General features: G+C 44.4%; 1 protein-coding gene across 1 annotated transcript; it reads left to right on the top strand.

The window, feature by feature from the left end:
* Positions 1-2,624: 2,624 nt before the first annotated feature.
* RSPH3 (radial spoke head 3) lies at positions 2,625-11,235 on the top strand. Its single transcript, XM_086461161.1, has 8 exons — positions 2,625-2,743; positions 2,990-3,077; positions 4,236-4,377; positions 5,712-5,857; positions 6,192-6,395; positions 7,436-7,598; positions 8,688-8,774; positions 10,973-11,235. The coding sequence occupies exons 1-8, from the start codon at positions 2,625-2,627 to the stop codon at positions 11,233-11,235; spliced, it is 1,212 nt and encodes a 403-aa protein (XP_086317287.1).
* Positions 11,236-15,356: the final 4,121 nt, after the last annotated feature.

The raw sequence follows: 15,356 nt of genomic DNA on the forward strand, positions 1-15,356 counted from the left end.
TTATGCAATGCTGCAGAAAGTTAAGATAGTGGAAACAACACAGCTAGTCTGCTCATCATCATATTATTCAATGCACTGTGACACATGGTCTCCCAAGCTAGCAACATCCAAGCTATGGCCCCAGGAAGACCCAGTCTCAGCACTGTAGACCCCTTATATTGTGTTTCAAGATGTCATTCAGTAGTTACAGAATGCATTCCGGGTGCTGGAGGAAATAGCGGATGCCCATCTTTCGTTACTGGGTGGTGACACCTTCACGTTTGCTTTGCTGTGAATAAATTCATTTCACATCCAGAAAGCCAAGGGGCATGCCATAAGGCGTGGTACAATGCCAGGAAATTCTCATGAAAACAAACAACAAAACAGTCTGCTTGTGGCTCCGAGGCATTTTAACAGACCCACAGTAAACCTGGAAGGAAACAAAACCCTTGCTCTGCAGCTTTCAAGTCAGCTGAAGGCACCTCAGAAGACCTTTCTTAGCTGCCATATGGGAGATGGGTTGATTCACTCCTTGCTAGGCAGGCTCACTTCCCAGGCAGTATCTCCTGCGCTGAGATCTGCGCAGGTCCCAGACAATCCTCCAAAGAATATGTGAAACAGCCACTGTGACTGTAAGAGCCGGAGCGCAGCTACGGGTACTAACAGCAGCCTAGCCTTCAATTACAATCACTGTGTTCTTGGCTCCTGCTGCAGTCAGTCTTGTGATGACAAGAAATGTTCCAGAACTCAGGGGGTATTTTTAGAAAAAAAAAAAAACAACATAAAAGGGGGCAAAGAAGAAGAGCTGAGGTTTTTCCTGGGCATGTCTTTCATGTCTTTCTCACTTACAAAGCTCTGCTAACCTGCAAAGTCAGATATCTTCACCTCTCTCACACAGCACTTGAAATGCTGTTGCACTGAACTGGTAACCTAGCAGTTACCAGTGTTTCACACAGGTAACTCGGAGAGTTGCTCCATTCAACCAGCGGACATATGAGGTGAATGAGAAATACACCCAACAGGTGAGACACCAGGCTGGGACCAGCTGAACAGAGTTAACCTGTGATAAAACACCTTCGTCTTCATGAGACTGATGGGCAAGGGGTGTGTAACAGGCAGCCCCTCATGAATCTTTGCTCTGGTGGTTACAGACCCTCTTCTTGTCGTCTCCCTACCCAGTCCATTCCAGCCAGATTTCTAGGGTTGTTCAGCAAGCACACTCAGTTCCTTACTGGATGTGTATAGACTGATGTTATTGAAGGCTATGCTGCAGCTGTTTTTCATATGAACAGAAAACACCATGCCCCTAACAGCCTGGAAATGTCTACCGAGATTTCAAGTCCCCAGTCCAAAAGCAGAAATTGCTATTTAGCCAAACTCAAGTTTTCAGAAAATACGAGTCAGGTCCCCTAAATCAAAGGGTTGTATTGGTTCTGGTCAAATTTAAGGAACATAGTGCCTTGGCTTGACTGAACCAAGCTTCTCATTCATTAACTTTGTTTGCCCAGACACAAGCAAATATTGAAGGACCGCTCTCCCTTCCCATCCCAGTGACACTTACACTGTGCTCTTGTCCCACCACCCAGCTGGTAACCATGTAGTCAACACAACTCCCATTCCTCTATCTACTCTGCAAGCTGACTGTTAATTAATTACAAACCCATTCCTTCCTCTTTTCCCTTGCCTCCCATACTTGGCCTTGCTTTTTGGCATTCTTTTTTTGTTTGTGGTGGGTTTTTTTACTTCTTTTTCTGAAAGTTTCTTTTGCTATACATCTTCCCTTGTGCCTTGCAGGCCTCCTTTACAGTGCTCTCTGCTACTTGCAGTTCTCTTGTCTGTGACCATACACAAGGCTGTCATGGAGCACAGACATCTGCCATAGTAATGTTATTATTGATATTAATGAAATGTAAAATGTGATTGAAAGAACTGGGAAGCTGCTAAGAGTCCTTGGTATTGTCTTGATCCAATTCTGGTGAAACAGTAACTGGACATGATTTAAGACTAGATTTACGAACTAGCTATTAGACAGCATGGCTCTGTCAGAAGGGGCGATGGATTGCGGTTTGGCCAGCAAACCATGAAGAACTGCTTGGGACTGCCAAGATTAGAGAAGGAGGAGGTAAAAGGTAATTCCAGCAACGGAAGATCACAACCAACACCTTTCAGGACACCGGTACGTAAGCCACCAGCACGCCATCCCAAAGGTTTTCGCGACCCCCCGGCCAATCCTCGCACCCCCCGCGGCCCCGCCGGCCCCGCGCAGCTTGCACAGCGGCGGAAGGAGGACGGTGACACCTCGCGGTTACGCTCCCTCACGCCTGAGCCCCAGGAGGGGCCCCGCAGCACCGCCAAGCCCTTAGCGGTTAGAGCGGTTCTTTCCCGCTAAGGGCCCCGGTGCCTGGAGAGCGGGCTCGCCCTCCTTGCACCCCTCCAGCCCTTGGCTCTCCCGCAGCAGCGATCCCCGCCTCACAGGCAGCGGCGCGAAACCCCGCCGCCACAATCCCGCACCCCCCCGGGCCCCGCCGCCCTCCTGCCCTGCGCATGCGCGGCGCCCGTTGCCCCGGAGACGGGTGCCGCGGCCGTTCCCGCTCCCTCGTCCTCGCCGCGCCGGCCGGCGGCTGCTGGCCCGGCCGGACCCCGCCATGTTGCCCACCCGCCACATGGAGGCGGCGGCCCCCGCCGCCCCATACAGCTACTGCAGCCGACCCCGTGTCCTGTCCGCCCGCCCCAAGTACCGGGCGCGGCCGGACGCCGCCGAGCCGTGAGTACCGCTGTCCGTCGGGCCGCTGCCCCCTCCTGCCCTCCGCGCCTTCCCCCTCGCCCCAGCTCCCTCGCCGCCCTTCCTGGCGGAGGGGAGGCCCCGCCGCCCCGCCGGCAGGTCCTCCTCGCCGTGGCCTGAGGGGGGAATTTGCGCGCTCTGGCCTCTCAGAGCCCTTCTGGGCTGTTTGAGGCCTTCGCGGGTGGGCGGCGGCTCTGTAACCACACCTGTCCGTGCTTGATGTCGCAGAGAGAAGGAACCCGTTCGTTACGCCAACCTCATGTATGACAGGAGAGTGGTGCGCGGCAACACCTATGCCCTCCGCGTCATACCTGCGGTATGTGGTTTTATGCGGCTCATGCTGCAGCTTTGTTGAAAAGCAATAGGTAGGGCGGGAATGATGTTCCTCGTTAATAATTTTAACTACAGAAGTTGTACTTTTGCTTTAAGTATTTCACGCAGACACAGGCTCTCCAGTTAAACTAGCATGTGACTGTTCTCGGCTTTTCTTTAAAGCACTCAGTTTCACATGAACTTACGTAGTTCTGATTTTTTTTTCCCCATTAAGTTCTTGATTATTTTTTCCCCACCCTTTTTCACTGCAATGATCCTGAGCACAAGTCATCACTGCATAGTCTGTTATCATATGCAAGGTGTCATCAGAGAGAATGGCAGCTCTTGGGAAATTAAGTCTTTTGTAGACTTTGGCTTATCCTACCGTAGAAGCAGAGCTAAATGGTCCAGCTGTATGCAAAAGCTGCTTGTGTGGAGGCAAAAGTGTTTTACTTATCCAAATACAGTAGTAAATGGTTTAGTAGTACTTTATTTTCAGAGAATATTTCTACATAGATAATTTGATCATATAATAGTTTAAAGCACTCTGTATTTTTAAAAGCTACTTTGTGGAAATAACTTTGTGTTGTTCAGTAGCTGTTTCTTAGAGTGAATTTCTCGTGTGTTCTGTTCAAGAAGTTCGAAACTGATGTTCGTTTCAATCCATAAACAGAATACCGAATTTAAAAGTTAGTATGGGTTTCTTTTTTTTCATCAGCAATACCAGACCTATAATTTTTATCTACCAAACAATTGTGTTGGTACTATGATAACTGGACTTAAGTGCATTTGACCTTCTCAAAACTTTACCGAGAAACTCTCATTTGTGAGTAAGAACGTGCCATTTTAATATACTTTATCTCTCAAAGCAAAGTTCTGTGTACCATATCCACTTGCAAATAACAACTAACTGCTCTTAGTGTGAGATGCCATTGGTATGTGCCTGTAGGCAGCTAGCATACCTTACTAGTTTCATGCCCTGCAGTCTTTAAGGTAACTGAAAATTTAGCGTCAGGACCCAGAAAAGTAAATCTAAAATGCTAGATTTGTAGTATTAAAATCAACCAACCTCCTTCATTTTCCTCTAGAGAGAAATTAATATCATTTTCAGGTACAAAGTGTATTCTGTTTTGTGTTTTTTTTCTTCTTCACCCCTGCTTAGAGTACCCAGCCCAATCCTCTTGAGATTCAAAGGCAGAGGGAGGCACGGAAAAGAGCTCTGGCTAGAAAGCACGCGAAAGAGCAAATGCAGCCAAGAACACCTGAGCCCGTGGAAGGCAGAGAGCACATTCATGTGCAGACAGGTAAAATGCTGAATTTTTAAAAAATTCATCTGAAAACAAAAATTTGCTGATTTATATTCACTTACTAAATTGATGATGCAGTTGGTAGAATCACATAGGGTCAAGGTTAGAATCAGAGGATTCTAGAATCACGTTCTCTAATATTTTCTATTATAACCCCTTATTTTGAGTTGTATTTAATAAACTTGGCTAATTAGTGACATTTTCCCAGAGGCTGTTTTCCAGTTTTCAGAGTACAATCTTGAACACTAGTTAAGAACTTCATTTATTCTTTCCTTTTCCAGTGTCATCAGAGAAGTTTGGTATATACTTAAAATGGAGGTTTTTTTAAAATCTTGCTTAAGTCACATGTAAGAATAAGACTACTATTAAAAATTGGGGGACACACCCTAATCTAGAATAGGAAACAGCCCTATTTGTGGGAAAACAATTTTCTTTGTAGGAAAACCAAAATTTGGCACTGGGGTAATCATGAGTGAGTGTAAAGTATTGCTGTGCCCTCTGAAAATCATTTCAGATTGGACTAACTGACAAACTGGGAAAACAGCTGTGTTACACACTAATCAGGCATGGGCTTTGGTTTCTGAATGTTTCCTATGCCTCAGCCCTGCTGAGCCTCCCACACCGCCTCCAGTGCACACAGTCGCTTTTCACCATTCAAATACTTTGGACGCAGAAGGAGGCTATCTAGTCTGGACGTCTGGGTCTCATATCCTTCCCACTGACTACTGCAGATAATCTTAAGTAGTCTACAGACCTTATCTTCTGAGCCAGGCTATTTACCTCTGCAGTAGGAGACCGACAGTTATAATCCAAATCAAGCACGTGCTGTTACAGATGTGTGGTTACCTCAAGACCACTTCCGGTGGGACCAAAAGTAGAATATAATTCTTTAAACCCAACAGATCCAGTGTTCTGTTTTGCTGCATACAATGGAGAAAAATGTATGTTTTCAATATTACTCATTAGTAGACAGGCAATCATTATCCCTTTTTGAAATTGTCCTATCCCATTGACTCCACCAAGAATTGTTTATTCTGCAAGGTGGGCTGAAATGGTCTAGACTCTGACTTTGAAACCTACTAAGTGAAATGCCCTTTTAGGAATCACTTTGAAGAAGTGCACCTGACGTTACAGAGAACGTGGCATCAGACGGCATATGCAGATCTATCTTTTAAGTTGAGGTGTTTTTTTGTTGGGTTTTTTTTTAACTTTATAGAAGAAATTTTATTGTACGCTTTGGATATAATTCACGCTGTAGAGTCATCAAAAATAGTTGCGAGGTAAAATAAAAACAGTCCAGCTTTCAGCATTCGTTGTGCTTTTGTTTCTAGAACTGTATTTGGAAGAGATTAGTGACCGGATAATAGAGGTTGATACAGAGTGTCAAACAGATGCGTTTTTGGACAGGCCACCCACTCCGCTCTTCATACCAGCCAAAACGGGAAAAGATGTGGCCACGCAAATAGAAGAAGGAGAGGTATGAAGTGAAGTCAGGTGTGTGAAAACATGTCTCCCATACAAGACACATTTCTCATGCAAAATTGAGGCAGAAATAGAAATGAACTTATCCTCAGGACAAAAAAAAAAAAAAAAAAGTCTTCAATGTCTGCTTTGACTCCTGTAGAAGGTGTCCAGCCCAAGAAGGGGTTGGGAGCACAGAAATAGGGTCCAGGTGAGTGCTCTGCTTCTCCCTGGCAGCCCCCAGTGGCTGTGTGGTGTCTCACTCTGTTTCTCCTTGCCAAGGTGTTAAGAGTGATTGTGATTGTGATCAAGGGTCATTTATCTCCATTTCCCTGCCTTCCCATCCTCAGTTGTTTGACTTTGATGTCGAAGTCAAGCCGATCCTGGAAGTGTTGGTTGGGAAAACAGTTGAGCAAGCTTTGCTGGAAGTCATGGAGGAAGAAGAGCTGGCCCAGTTGTGGGCACATCAGCGTGCCTATGCAGAGCTGCGTAACGCGGAGCTTGCGGAAGTACAGCGCCTGGAAGAGCAGGACAGGCGATACAGAGAGGAGAAGGTAGGACTTCCTAAGAGCAGAACAGGCCTGTCCGAACGCTCATCAGCAGAGAGAAAACCATTTCCAGTACTGAAAGACAAGCTGTGAAATGAGCTGCATGTGTCCAAAAGGGTACTGTCAAGTTTGATATTCCTCAAAGCATTTTGGTGCCATACAGCTCCACTCTGCCATTTGCTGTCGTGCACCAGCACCATGCTTTGTATTTATTTGGAGCAGTTATGTTCCAGTGAGCTGGTGTACTTGGACACCTGATCAAGAGACCCAACAGCATTTTCCTCTGTACCTGGTGTAGCTGTTGCTCAAGCCTTTTCATTATAATAACTGCTAAATGAATAGTCAGAGTGCTTGAAAGTAAGAGTTATGCCTCTGAGTCTTTCACACCCAATGCATGCACTACTGTATGTGCACACATACCTCTCAAGATCTCCAAGTATTAAGCTATTTTAGTACTATCTAGTAAATAGGAATAAATAAAAAAGACAAATCTTAATTACTCACTAATCATCAGCCTTGTATAATTGGGGTTTTTTAATGTTTTTATGGACCAATTTGAGTTTTAATCTTTTCTTCCATCAAATAGGATATAATATTGAAAGATGAAAAGTTCAGGAAATCCTGACCCAACTTCATCTCGTTCCAAGGCCAACGATCAGCTTGATCGGCAATAATAAAGCAAAGAGTCATGAGATCAATGCATACTAAGGTATCAGAGAAGGGTTTCATTTGGCCAGCTTCAAGGCCTTTATTTTACAGACTTGCCCAAATCAGAAAAGGTATACCAAAGGAACGTGTTTCCCTCTAGTCCTTTTGGGTTTTAGTACTCCATAGACTGAGTACAAGCTTGCTTTCAAGCGCTCTTTCATATGAGGAGCTTTTGTGAAAGTTAGAGGCTGCAAATACCAGGTAGAGACTGTAAGTATCTGTACTTCTGATTATCTTTGCTATTTATGACTCTCACACTGTGATCATTCTTCAAAGTCTAGATCAAAGGGGTAACAGCTAAAGGCCTGGAAGTTTTACATGCAATATTGCCTTGGCAGGAACGTCGCAAACTCCAGCACATGCAAATGCTGCAGAAACAGAAAGAGACCACAGAGAAAATTGCAGCTCGGGCATTCGCTCAGCGTTACTTGGCTGATCTCATTCCCTCGGTCTTCAACAATCTTCGCGAGAGTGGATTTTTTTATGACCCTATAGAAAGAGGTTTGTGTTTATTATTTTTTTTACTAAATGAACTGAGTAATATAAAGGCCAAACCAACCATAAAACATAGCTTATTGTTCTGTTATTTAGAATAATGTCACAAGACTTTATTTGTTTACTTTTGTGGCTGAACAGATAGTTTCCAAACTCATATTTTTAACACAAACAAACATTACTGGTCAACTGTACGAGTAGTCAAGCAAGAGCTGACAGTGTGACAATGAGAGGAGCTGCTTTTGAATTGGAGAGAAATAAATGGGTGGTTAGGATTGGTAGAGCAGAGAAAGAGATATCCAAATTGATGTAAATGTATTTTGATAGGACAGGCAAATAAATCTGTAAGTCATTCTGAATCTTTTTTTAATGATTATCGGAGCAAGGGAGAAATTAGTCAATTAGAATTAGGCCCTGAAAATAATTTCAGAGTTGTACATCGGTGACTTCCAAGCTTTTAGAATCAGCAGCATTTCTCATGGGCTACCTTGCTGCACCCCACTTCCCCAGGCCCTGCACAGGTGCATAGACCACAGCTTGGGAACGGTTACACTCTCTCCAGAATGAGTCGTGGGGCAAATGCAGAAACTGAGTGTCTTTTGCAAATGGGACAGGCTTTGGGACCAGGGCCTGCAGAGAGCACGATTTGAGAAATACATGGGTAAGCAAGAGCCCTTTAGTCAGAGGGAACAAACGCTTTCAGCAGGCCAGAAGCCAGATGTCTTTGGAAAGCAAGGCAGGAAATGTTATTCTCCTGACTTGTTCAGGATAGTTATTTTCATCTCACTAGAACATTACTGTGTATCTTATCCATGCTAGCGCTTCAAGGGTGCCAGACCCCTTTGAAAATCACTGCAGTTGAGAGGACACTGGTCTAGGACCATAACGATGAGGAACCTCAGTAAGGGAGGCAGGAGATAAGAAACCAAATGTCACTTGGGAGATTTCATCTGGCTTTTGCAAAGCAAGTGTCTTTTGGCAAGGATGTTCATCCCTTAATGGTTGTAGCAAATGAAAAACAGCCCCAAGATCCTCTTGCTCATCCTTCATAAAACCACATTTTTTTCTTTCTTTCTTCCTGCTAAATTCTTATAGATATTGAGACAGAATTCTTTCCGTGGCTTATGACAGAAGTGGAAGAAACACTAGAGAGGAAGGCTCTGGGGAGGACAATCCTTGACTGTAAGTTCCTGGAATGTAATCTGGGCTCCTTGGTGTTCTTGATTGTTTTTTCCAGTCAGAACAAATACCACATTTACAGGGTCACTGTGGGTTAATGTAGGATGTGTCATTTTAGCAAGAACTCCAAATATCCATGGCTTTTTGTGGGGTTTTTTGGGTTGTGTTTTTTTTTTACTATATTAAAACATTTTTGATATTGGAAAACTACTACCACATACATCTAGGTAACTGATTTTCTGCTGAAATAACAGAAGTGTCAGTTATGCTACACTGTCCTCTCTCTGCTGGCTTTATACTGTTTGAGATGTGTTGATGCTGGGAGATGCAATGCGTTTGGCAGGAGCAGAATGGGTAAAGAACACCAATTCTTTCCTCTGCTATGAAACTTTTATTTCTCACATGTTACACAGCCACCATTGCTCTGCTGTTCTCTGTAGTGTGCCTGGTTGTGCCAGCGGGAACAGAAAAGCCCGTCCTGTCTGCAGCCACATGTATACCACAAAAGCCTCTTAACTCGTTTGTGTGAGGGAGTAGTATGTTCATCCTACATGAAAGGAGAAGAGAAAGATAATCATAGGCCATGGTTGACTGAGAAGTCAGGTGACCAACACTTTTCATCAAAACCAGGGCTTACCTCCGCAGCAGTTGATAATCGTGTCCTTGCTTTTCAGATAGAATAAAATACCAGTCGGCTTTTGGGCTAGTTCAAGCTGAGCATTCAGGTTCTTTTTTATTAGTCAGTCTTCAGAGGCTGCAGTTGAAACACCTGAACAATCTAAACTCTGTCTTGTGTAGAAACACAAAATTATGATGAATGCATGTCCACCGTGGTGGTCCTACTTTTTACACTTGAGTTATATCTTCATTCCTATAGTTTCCCTCCTGCTGTGATTTTGGGTTTTAATTACAATTGTGTTTGTTTCCTTTGGGTTTATTTTCAGTTTAACCAGGATCCTTTGTTAGGGTATAATTTGCATAATTGCAGCTGGTCTGTTAATATTTTAACTTATGATATACATGCTACTATGTACACTCAAGGATCACTTCTTCATGTAGCTCTTCAGGAGGGAGGGAATTTTCTTTTAAGAAAGAAGTGTTGGATATGACTACTGAATAAATCCCAAGAAGAATGTTGCTGGAGGATAGAGTATTGATGAAAACGTCTTAGCATATTCCTGTTAAATATTTCTGTGTAAGTTTTTAACTAGATATCATGGTCTTGCACCAGTTTTACGACACACAGAGCACCCGGAGCAGGCCAATAAGTAATATCAGCAACCCCTGTTTTGCTATTTACCCTCTGTATTTCCTGGCTTATACCCAATCACCTGCTATTGAGTAACCTCATCTCTGCAAAAGGAACTGCAAAATGAATTCTCCAAGTTTTCTAGAGGCAAACTATCAGCTGAGATAGTTTGTGGCTTCTTTCCCCCCTGATGCAGAAGCATAGGAAAAGTCTGTAAAGATCCATTTTTAACCTACTTGAATGAAGATGCTACTTAAAGGATTTATTTTGTCACTGTCCAATAAAAGACCTGTGAACTACAAAGGAAGCACCCTCAGTGTAAGAGTCTGACATTTGTCCTCTCAGAGATGACCATTCTTTTACTTGCTAAAGTCAACCCATGAATTAACAATGAAGGTCTTTGTAGTACCTGTACATTGTCCTATTTTCTGTGTTAAACCTCTCTTCTTTCATTGTTGGCCTCTATTTTTCATATTTAAATGATGTGTATCAAAGTGAGTCCACTGGAAGGAGTATGATGTTTAGAAAAATTTACAAAGGCTAAGCAGCAAAAATAATAAGGAATAGGTGCTTTACAGCTGCTTTTCAAAAAGAGAAAATCTTTTGATGGCTCCCATAGTTCCAGCATTTTCCACTATCAGAAACATCACCCTGTGTGCAACCTGCCCAGTCCTTGTTCCTGGCAGGGTGACCTGCTCCCGAAGTGAGGAACAACTGTGAGGAAATGAACAAAAGAATGCAGGTGAACCCTTTCAAATCACTGCTTTCAGTGTAAACTGCTCATTTGACTGGAACTAGGCCATGGCAGCAGGGATGGTTTTTCTCATTCAAGTATTCTTTCCTTTTTGGTATTATTTTGTTTGTTTTTTTCCTGTTTTAAGAAGTTGTAGGTCAGTAATATATAAAATGATCTCTAATTATAGTTTGTTAATGGTGGCTTTCTCTGTTTCAGCCTTGATTTGTACAGTGGTTGAAAAACGCTTAGATGCATTTAGCCATAAACCTCTGTCTGATCAGATAGAGGCACCTGCTGAAGAGCCCAGGCCAACAGATGCAGCACCCCAGGTGACTGGTGAGATGGACACTGCTGACCAACTGGTCGCAGAGAAAGAAGAGACTGGCCAGGCTGTTGCTGAGGAACAGCCTTCACGTCACATCACTTTCCAGTTAGAAGAATCGGATCAAGCAGGAACAGAGGATTTGGAAACTGAGTAACAAGCAGGCAAGTCATCAAGTGAATGGAGGTGAACGGCTTAGAAAGGAGAAAGGAATTCCTGTCTATTTACAAGTGTTGTGCCTTAGCCATGCTGAAGGATGAACCTAAGCAACAGTAGAGCATTAAAGCATGTTTTCCATATGCTGACATTGCTGATTTCAGGCTGTAAGAATCAAGAGAGAGGTTACTAGTGCAATGAATGGCAGTGAAATTCTATCCACTTCTACGCAATCCAATCCATCAAAAATCTGGGACATTTACAGTTGAAAAGTAATGTTGTCCTGCACCGCATGCTAGAAGGTCATGAGAAGAACATTGAGAGCATCCTTTGCAAGTGCTTTGATAATGTTCTCAGAACAGAATTTCCTTACTTGCCCTATTTTGAAAGGTAGCTATTACAGCACTTACATAAATTTCTTTTCACTTATGTTAGTCTCTCCTTTCCTGACAAACTTGGATGGGCATCTCAGCAGGTAATAGAGTGAAGGCTGTTGTTCCTGAAGCTCTTTAGGTTCAAAGAGTTATCTGCCACTGGGGATTTCTGCCAGTGTAAAATCCTCCTCAGCTTCCTGACTCCCAGAGCTCTGGTGAGGGGCTGGAGCCACACACTAAGTCAGCCTCAGTTTTCTTTGTAATCATCCTTTCCTGCTGGTTCACTGGGAACGGTACCAGACATGACTGACAAAATGCGCCTGCGCTGCTACATGTGTCTGTCTATTCACAGGCCAACTCCCCAAGTGGGGCATTCCCCCTCATAAAAGTACAGCTGCACTCCATTGCAGCAATGCCTTTTCCTTGCTCGGTGCACTTGTGGAAAAAGTCCTGCCTTGTCCAGACTGCTTTGTGCGACCTCCTCTCTGCAGGTCAGAGGAGATAGATGTGTGCTAACCCAGCAGGCCAGATCCCAATCTAGTGTGGGATGTCAGGAATGACACCTGAAGAGACAAGGACCTGCTCCACATCTCGTACCCTCAAAAGGGAGGTCCAGACACGTCCAGACTTTTCACTGGACCACTTGTACGTGTGGCTTCAAAGGCAGACCCTGCCTTCCCTCCGTCCTGGACTAGGACATCCAGTGATAATCAGGGCAGCTACTCCTTACATGGAAAAGCTCCCTTGGAAGGTGTCAGGTATTTACCTCTCTCTGTAGGCAGCTGAAAATCAGAAGCAATGAGATGTAACCACCAACAAATCCACTCGGTGGTTTGATGTAATACAAGTAAGTTAAAACTGAGTGTCTAGCGTTGCATAGTACAGATTGTAGACACACCCATGGATGCTTTTCAAAGCTGGAATATTACCCTGTAAACTCCTCCTCTGTTTGCTAAGTCAACAGTATTTCAACAATGTGCTTTTTTTTTTAATTTACGATTGATTCCTCAAAGCATCCAGCAAAATGTGTATGAAATTAAGGTAGTTGGTGCTCACTACATCTGTCTAAACATTCTAAGAAGAATTTATATTTATGCACATGACTGGAATTGGAGGCTTGAAATGAAACTGTGATTTAGGCATTGAAGTCAGTGGGAGGTTTACCTCAATTTCAGTAGGACCAAGATTTTGCCTTTTTTTTTTTGCACAATGGTGGACACTTCTGTCACGACTTCAGGTAAATTACTTCAGGCTAATTTTATCTAGAGAAATAAAAAGCCTTTGTGACATGATTCATTGAGAATAGTAAATGTTTCAGCTCATTTTTGGAACACTGTATGTCAGTTTTAAGGATTCCTCATTACTTAATAATTGCTTTGTCATGTCTTTACAGGAGACAGCATAACCTAGAGGACTGCCATGGATCATTCCTGAAAAGGTTCAAAGAAATGCTGACTGGAATATTTGGGTTTGGAACATTACAAGAAGTAGGTGATCACCTGAAATATTTTCATTTTTATCACTTCTGCTTTGTGTTTGCTAGAAAATATACTTGAATTGTTTAAATAGGTTTTGGCATTATTATGTATTCTTAAATTATTATTAAAAGAATAACGAATTGTGTGCCCTGCATTTTTACTTCATTAGAATATATAGATACAACTAGAGCATTGTGTAGAGTTTGCTGTACCAGGCAGGTTTTGTTTTTATGGGGCCATACAGACATGAATATACTGCACTGGCTGTTTTCCATTAATAGCCTTGTACTTGAATTCAGCCCCAGACACAGGCAGCTTGACAGGGGAGGGGACCCCTCGCGTCCTGTCAGTCACCGGAGAAGCGGAAAACCATGAGTAAGGAGGGAAAGAGGGATTTGGGGTCATGGCGTCACTGTCACCTGTTTGGGGTGATGCTGGCAGTCACGCAAGCTGTGCGGCACAGGCCTTGAGGGTGGCTCGGGGGCTGGCATGCAGGTGGCTGGGGCAAGCACCCCAGCCGAGCCCAGGTGTGAGCACCGCATCCTTCACACCGCCTCCTGCTGCCCTTCACCTCCAAATCCCTTTTCTCTGGTCAGTGTCCCCAGCAGCAGCTGTCCCCGGCAGGCAGGTAAGGCCGCAGGGTGGCCAGCTCCGCACCCACGGAGCGTGTGCGTGCAAGGGGGAGCGGAGAGGCGACAGCGCCTGCCGGCGCTGCAGGCACTAGAGGGCAGGACAGCCACAGCAATCCGGCTGCAGAAACGCACAGAAAGACACTGATGTCCCCTGTTGCACGCCCTGCACTAGTGACACCCGTCTGGACTTCACTCCTCTGCTAAACCCCAAAGGTGTCGACCTTTTGCAAAATCTACTCATATTTATAACATGAGGACCCAACACAGTCCACACTGAGATCACAGAACCACAGAATGGTTTAGGTTGGAAGGGACCTTAAAGATGATCCAGTTCCAACACCCTGCCATGGGCAGGGACACCTTCCACTCTATCAGATTGCTCAAAGCCCCATCCAACCTGGCCTCAAACACTGATGGGGCACCCACAACTTCTCTGAGCGTTGTGGGGTACAGGGCTTTCTAACTGCAGCTGCTGTGTTTTCCATGCCATGTCTCAGCCCTAGACTGAACTCTTTCAAAAAGTTCAGCAGAGCTATTTCAGCCTGTCCTTTGAATGAGATTGGAGGAAAAAGACATTTCACCACCTATATTCAACCGTCTTTTCAGATGATAAGCAATTCCGTGTGCTGGACCCAGGATGCAGGCTGCTGGGTGCGTTCTCCCAGAACTGTCAGAAACCAGACACAAAGTTCATTTTGGCATTGATGTGTGTCCAAAGGACCACTTGCAGCACAGAGGAGTCTAGTCCTGCCCAGGCTGGGTACCTGTCAGTAAAAGCCTCAAGCAGAGTGTGTGTGCAGAGCGAGGCTTCCTATCTTTGTGAGCAGCTGGTTACAATATCACTGTATCCACATGGTTTCCATCTATTGATTTCTCTGCAAAGAGCCAAAGCATTGTTCCAACAACCAGCTCAGCAGTTTAGCTCCATGTTAACACCTGCTTGAGAAGTGGGAGAGACATCAAGAATTACTGGCTGGCCCTGATTCAGTTTGGGAATCCTCTTGATATTGATGGACCAAACTGGACTCTCCACATTTCTCCATTGCACACTGACAGACCAAGAGCATTTTGGTGAAAGTAAAATTCATGGCTGGTTTGCTGCTGGCAGAAATCACGGGTTTCAAAGAGCTGTGAAGAGAATGAATAAAAAGAATACACCTACGAACATGTTTGCTCGCTTGCTTATATGCATGTGTTAAACATGAGCCTTACCTTACCCACCTTTAATGGCTGCAGCCCTGGGAGCCCACAGGAGCTGTACAACTTTCACAACAGCAGCAGACAACAATATACAGCAACAGTCCTGTGGTGTTTGCAAAGCCATGAAGATTCCTGCCCTGCCCTCCTGCAGGAGGCACCTTTGGACCAGTGTGACAGCATCTATCATAGTGAAATGGTGAAACTGTTTCAGTGCCATTTCTCACTGCCAGAGTTTCTTTACTGGTACAAACCAGAAGCTAGATATGGCCTGGAGCACTTTTCAGTGGTCTGGCTGTCATGCTGCTTTATTGTAATATCACCGTAGTTATGAACTGCCTGATGTTGCCACACTCCTCCTCTGCCCCACCACAAACATTTGGCCAGGCCTTGGTTATTAACATGATAATATTAACATACAAATGTTGTCACTGGCAGTTT

The sequence above is a fragment of the Leptosomus discolor genome, chromosome 2, assembly GCF_034619465.1.
Source record: "Leptosomus discolor isolate bLepDis1 chromosome 2, bLepDis1.hap2, whole genome shotgun sequence".
In the NCBI taxonomy this organism is placed as follows: Eukaryota; Metazoa; Chordata; class Aves; order Leptosomiformes; family Leptosomidae; genus Leptosomus; species Leptosomus discolor.

Excerpts from the sequence above, each read along its gene's own strand:
- RSPH3 (XM_086461161.1), top strand. The coding sequence starts at position 2,625 with ATGTTGCCCACCCGCCACATGGAGGCGGCGGCCCCCGCCGCCCCATAC. Across the intron at positions 2,744-2,989 it reads CGGCCGGACGCCGCCGAGCC|AGAGAAGGAACCCGTTCGTT; the intron begins GTGAGTACCGCT and ends TTGATGTCGCAG. Across the intron at positions 3,078-4,235 it reads CCCTCCGCGTCATACCTGCG|AGTACCCAGCCCAATCCTCT; the intron begins GTATGTGGTTTT and ends ACCCCTGCTTAG.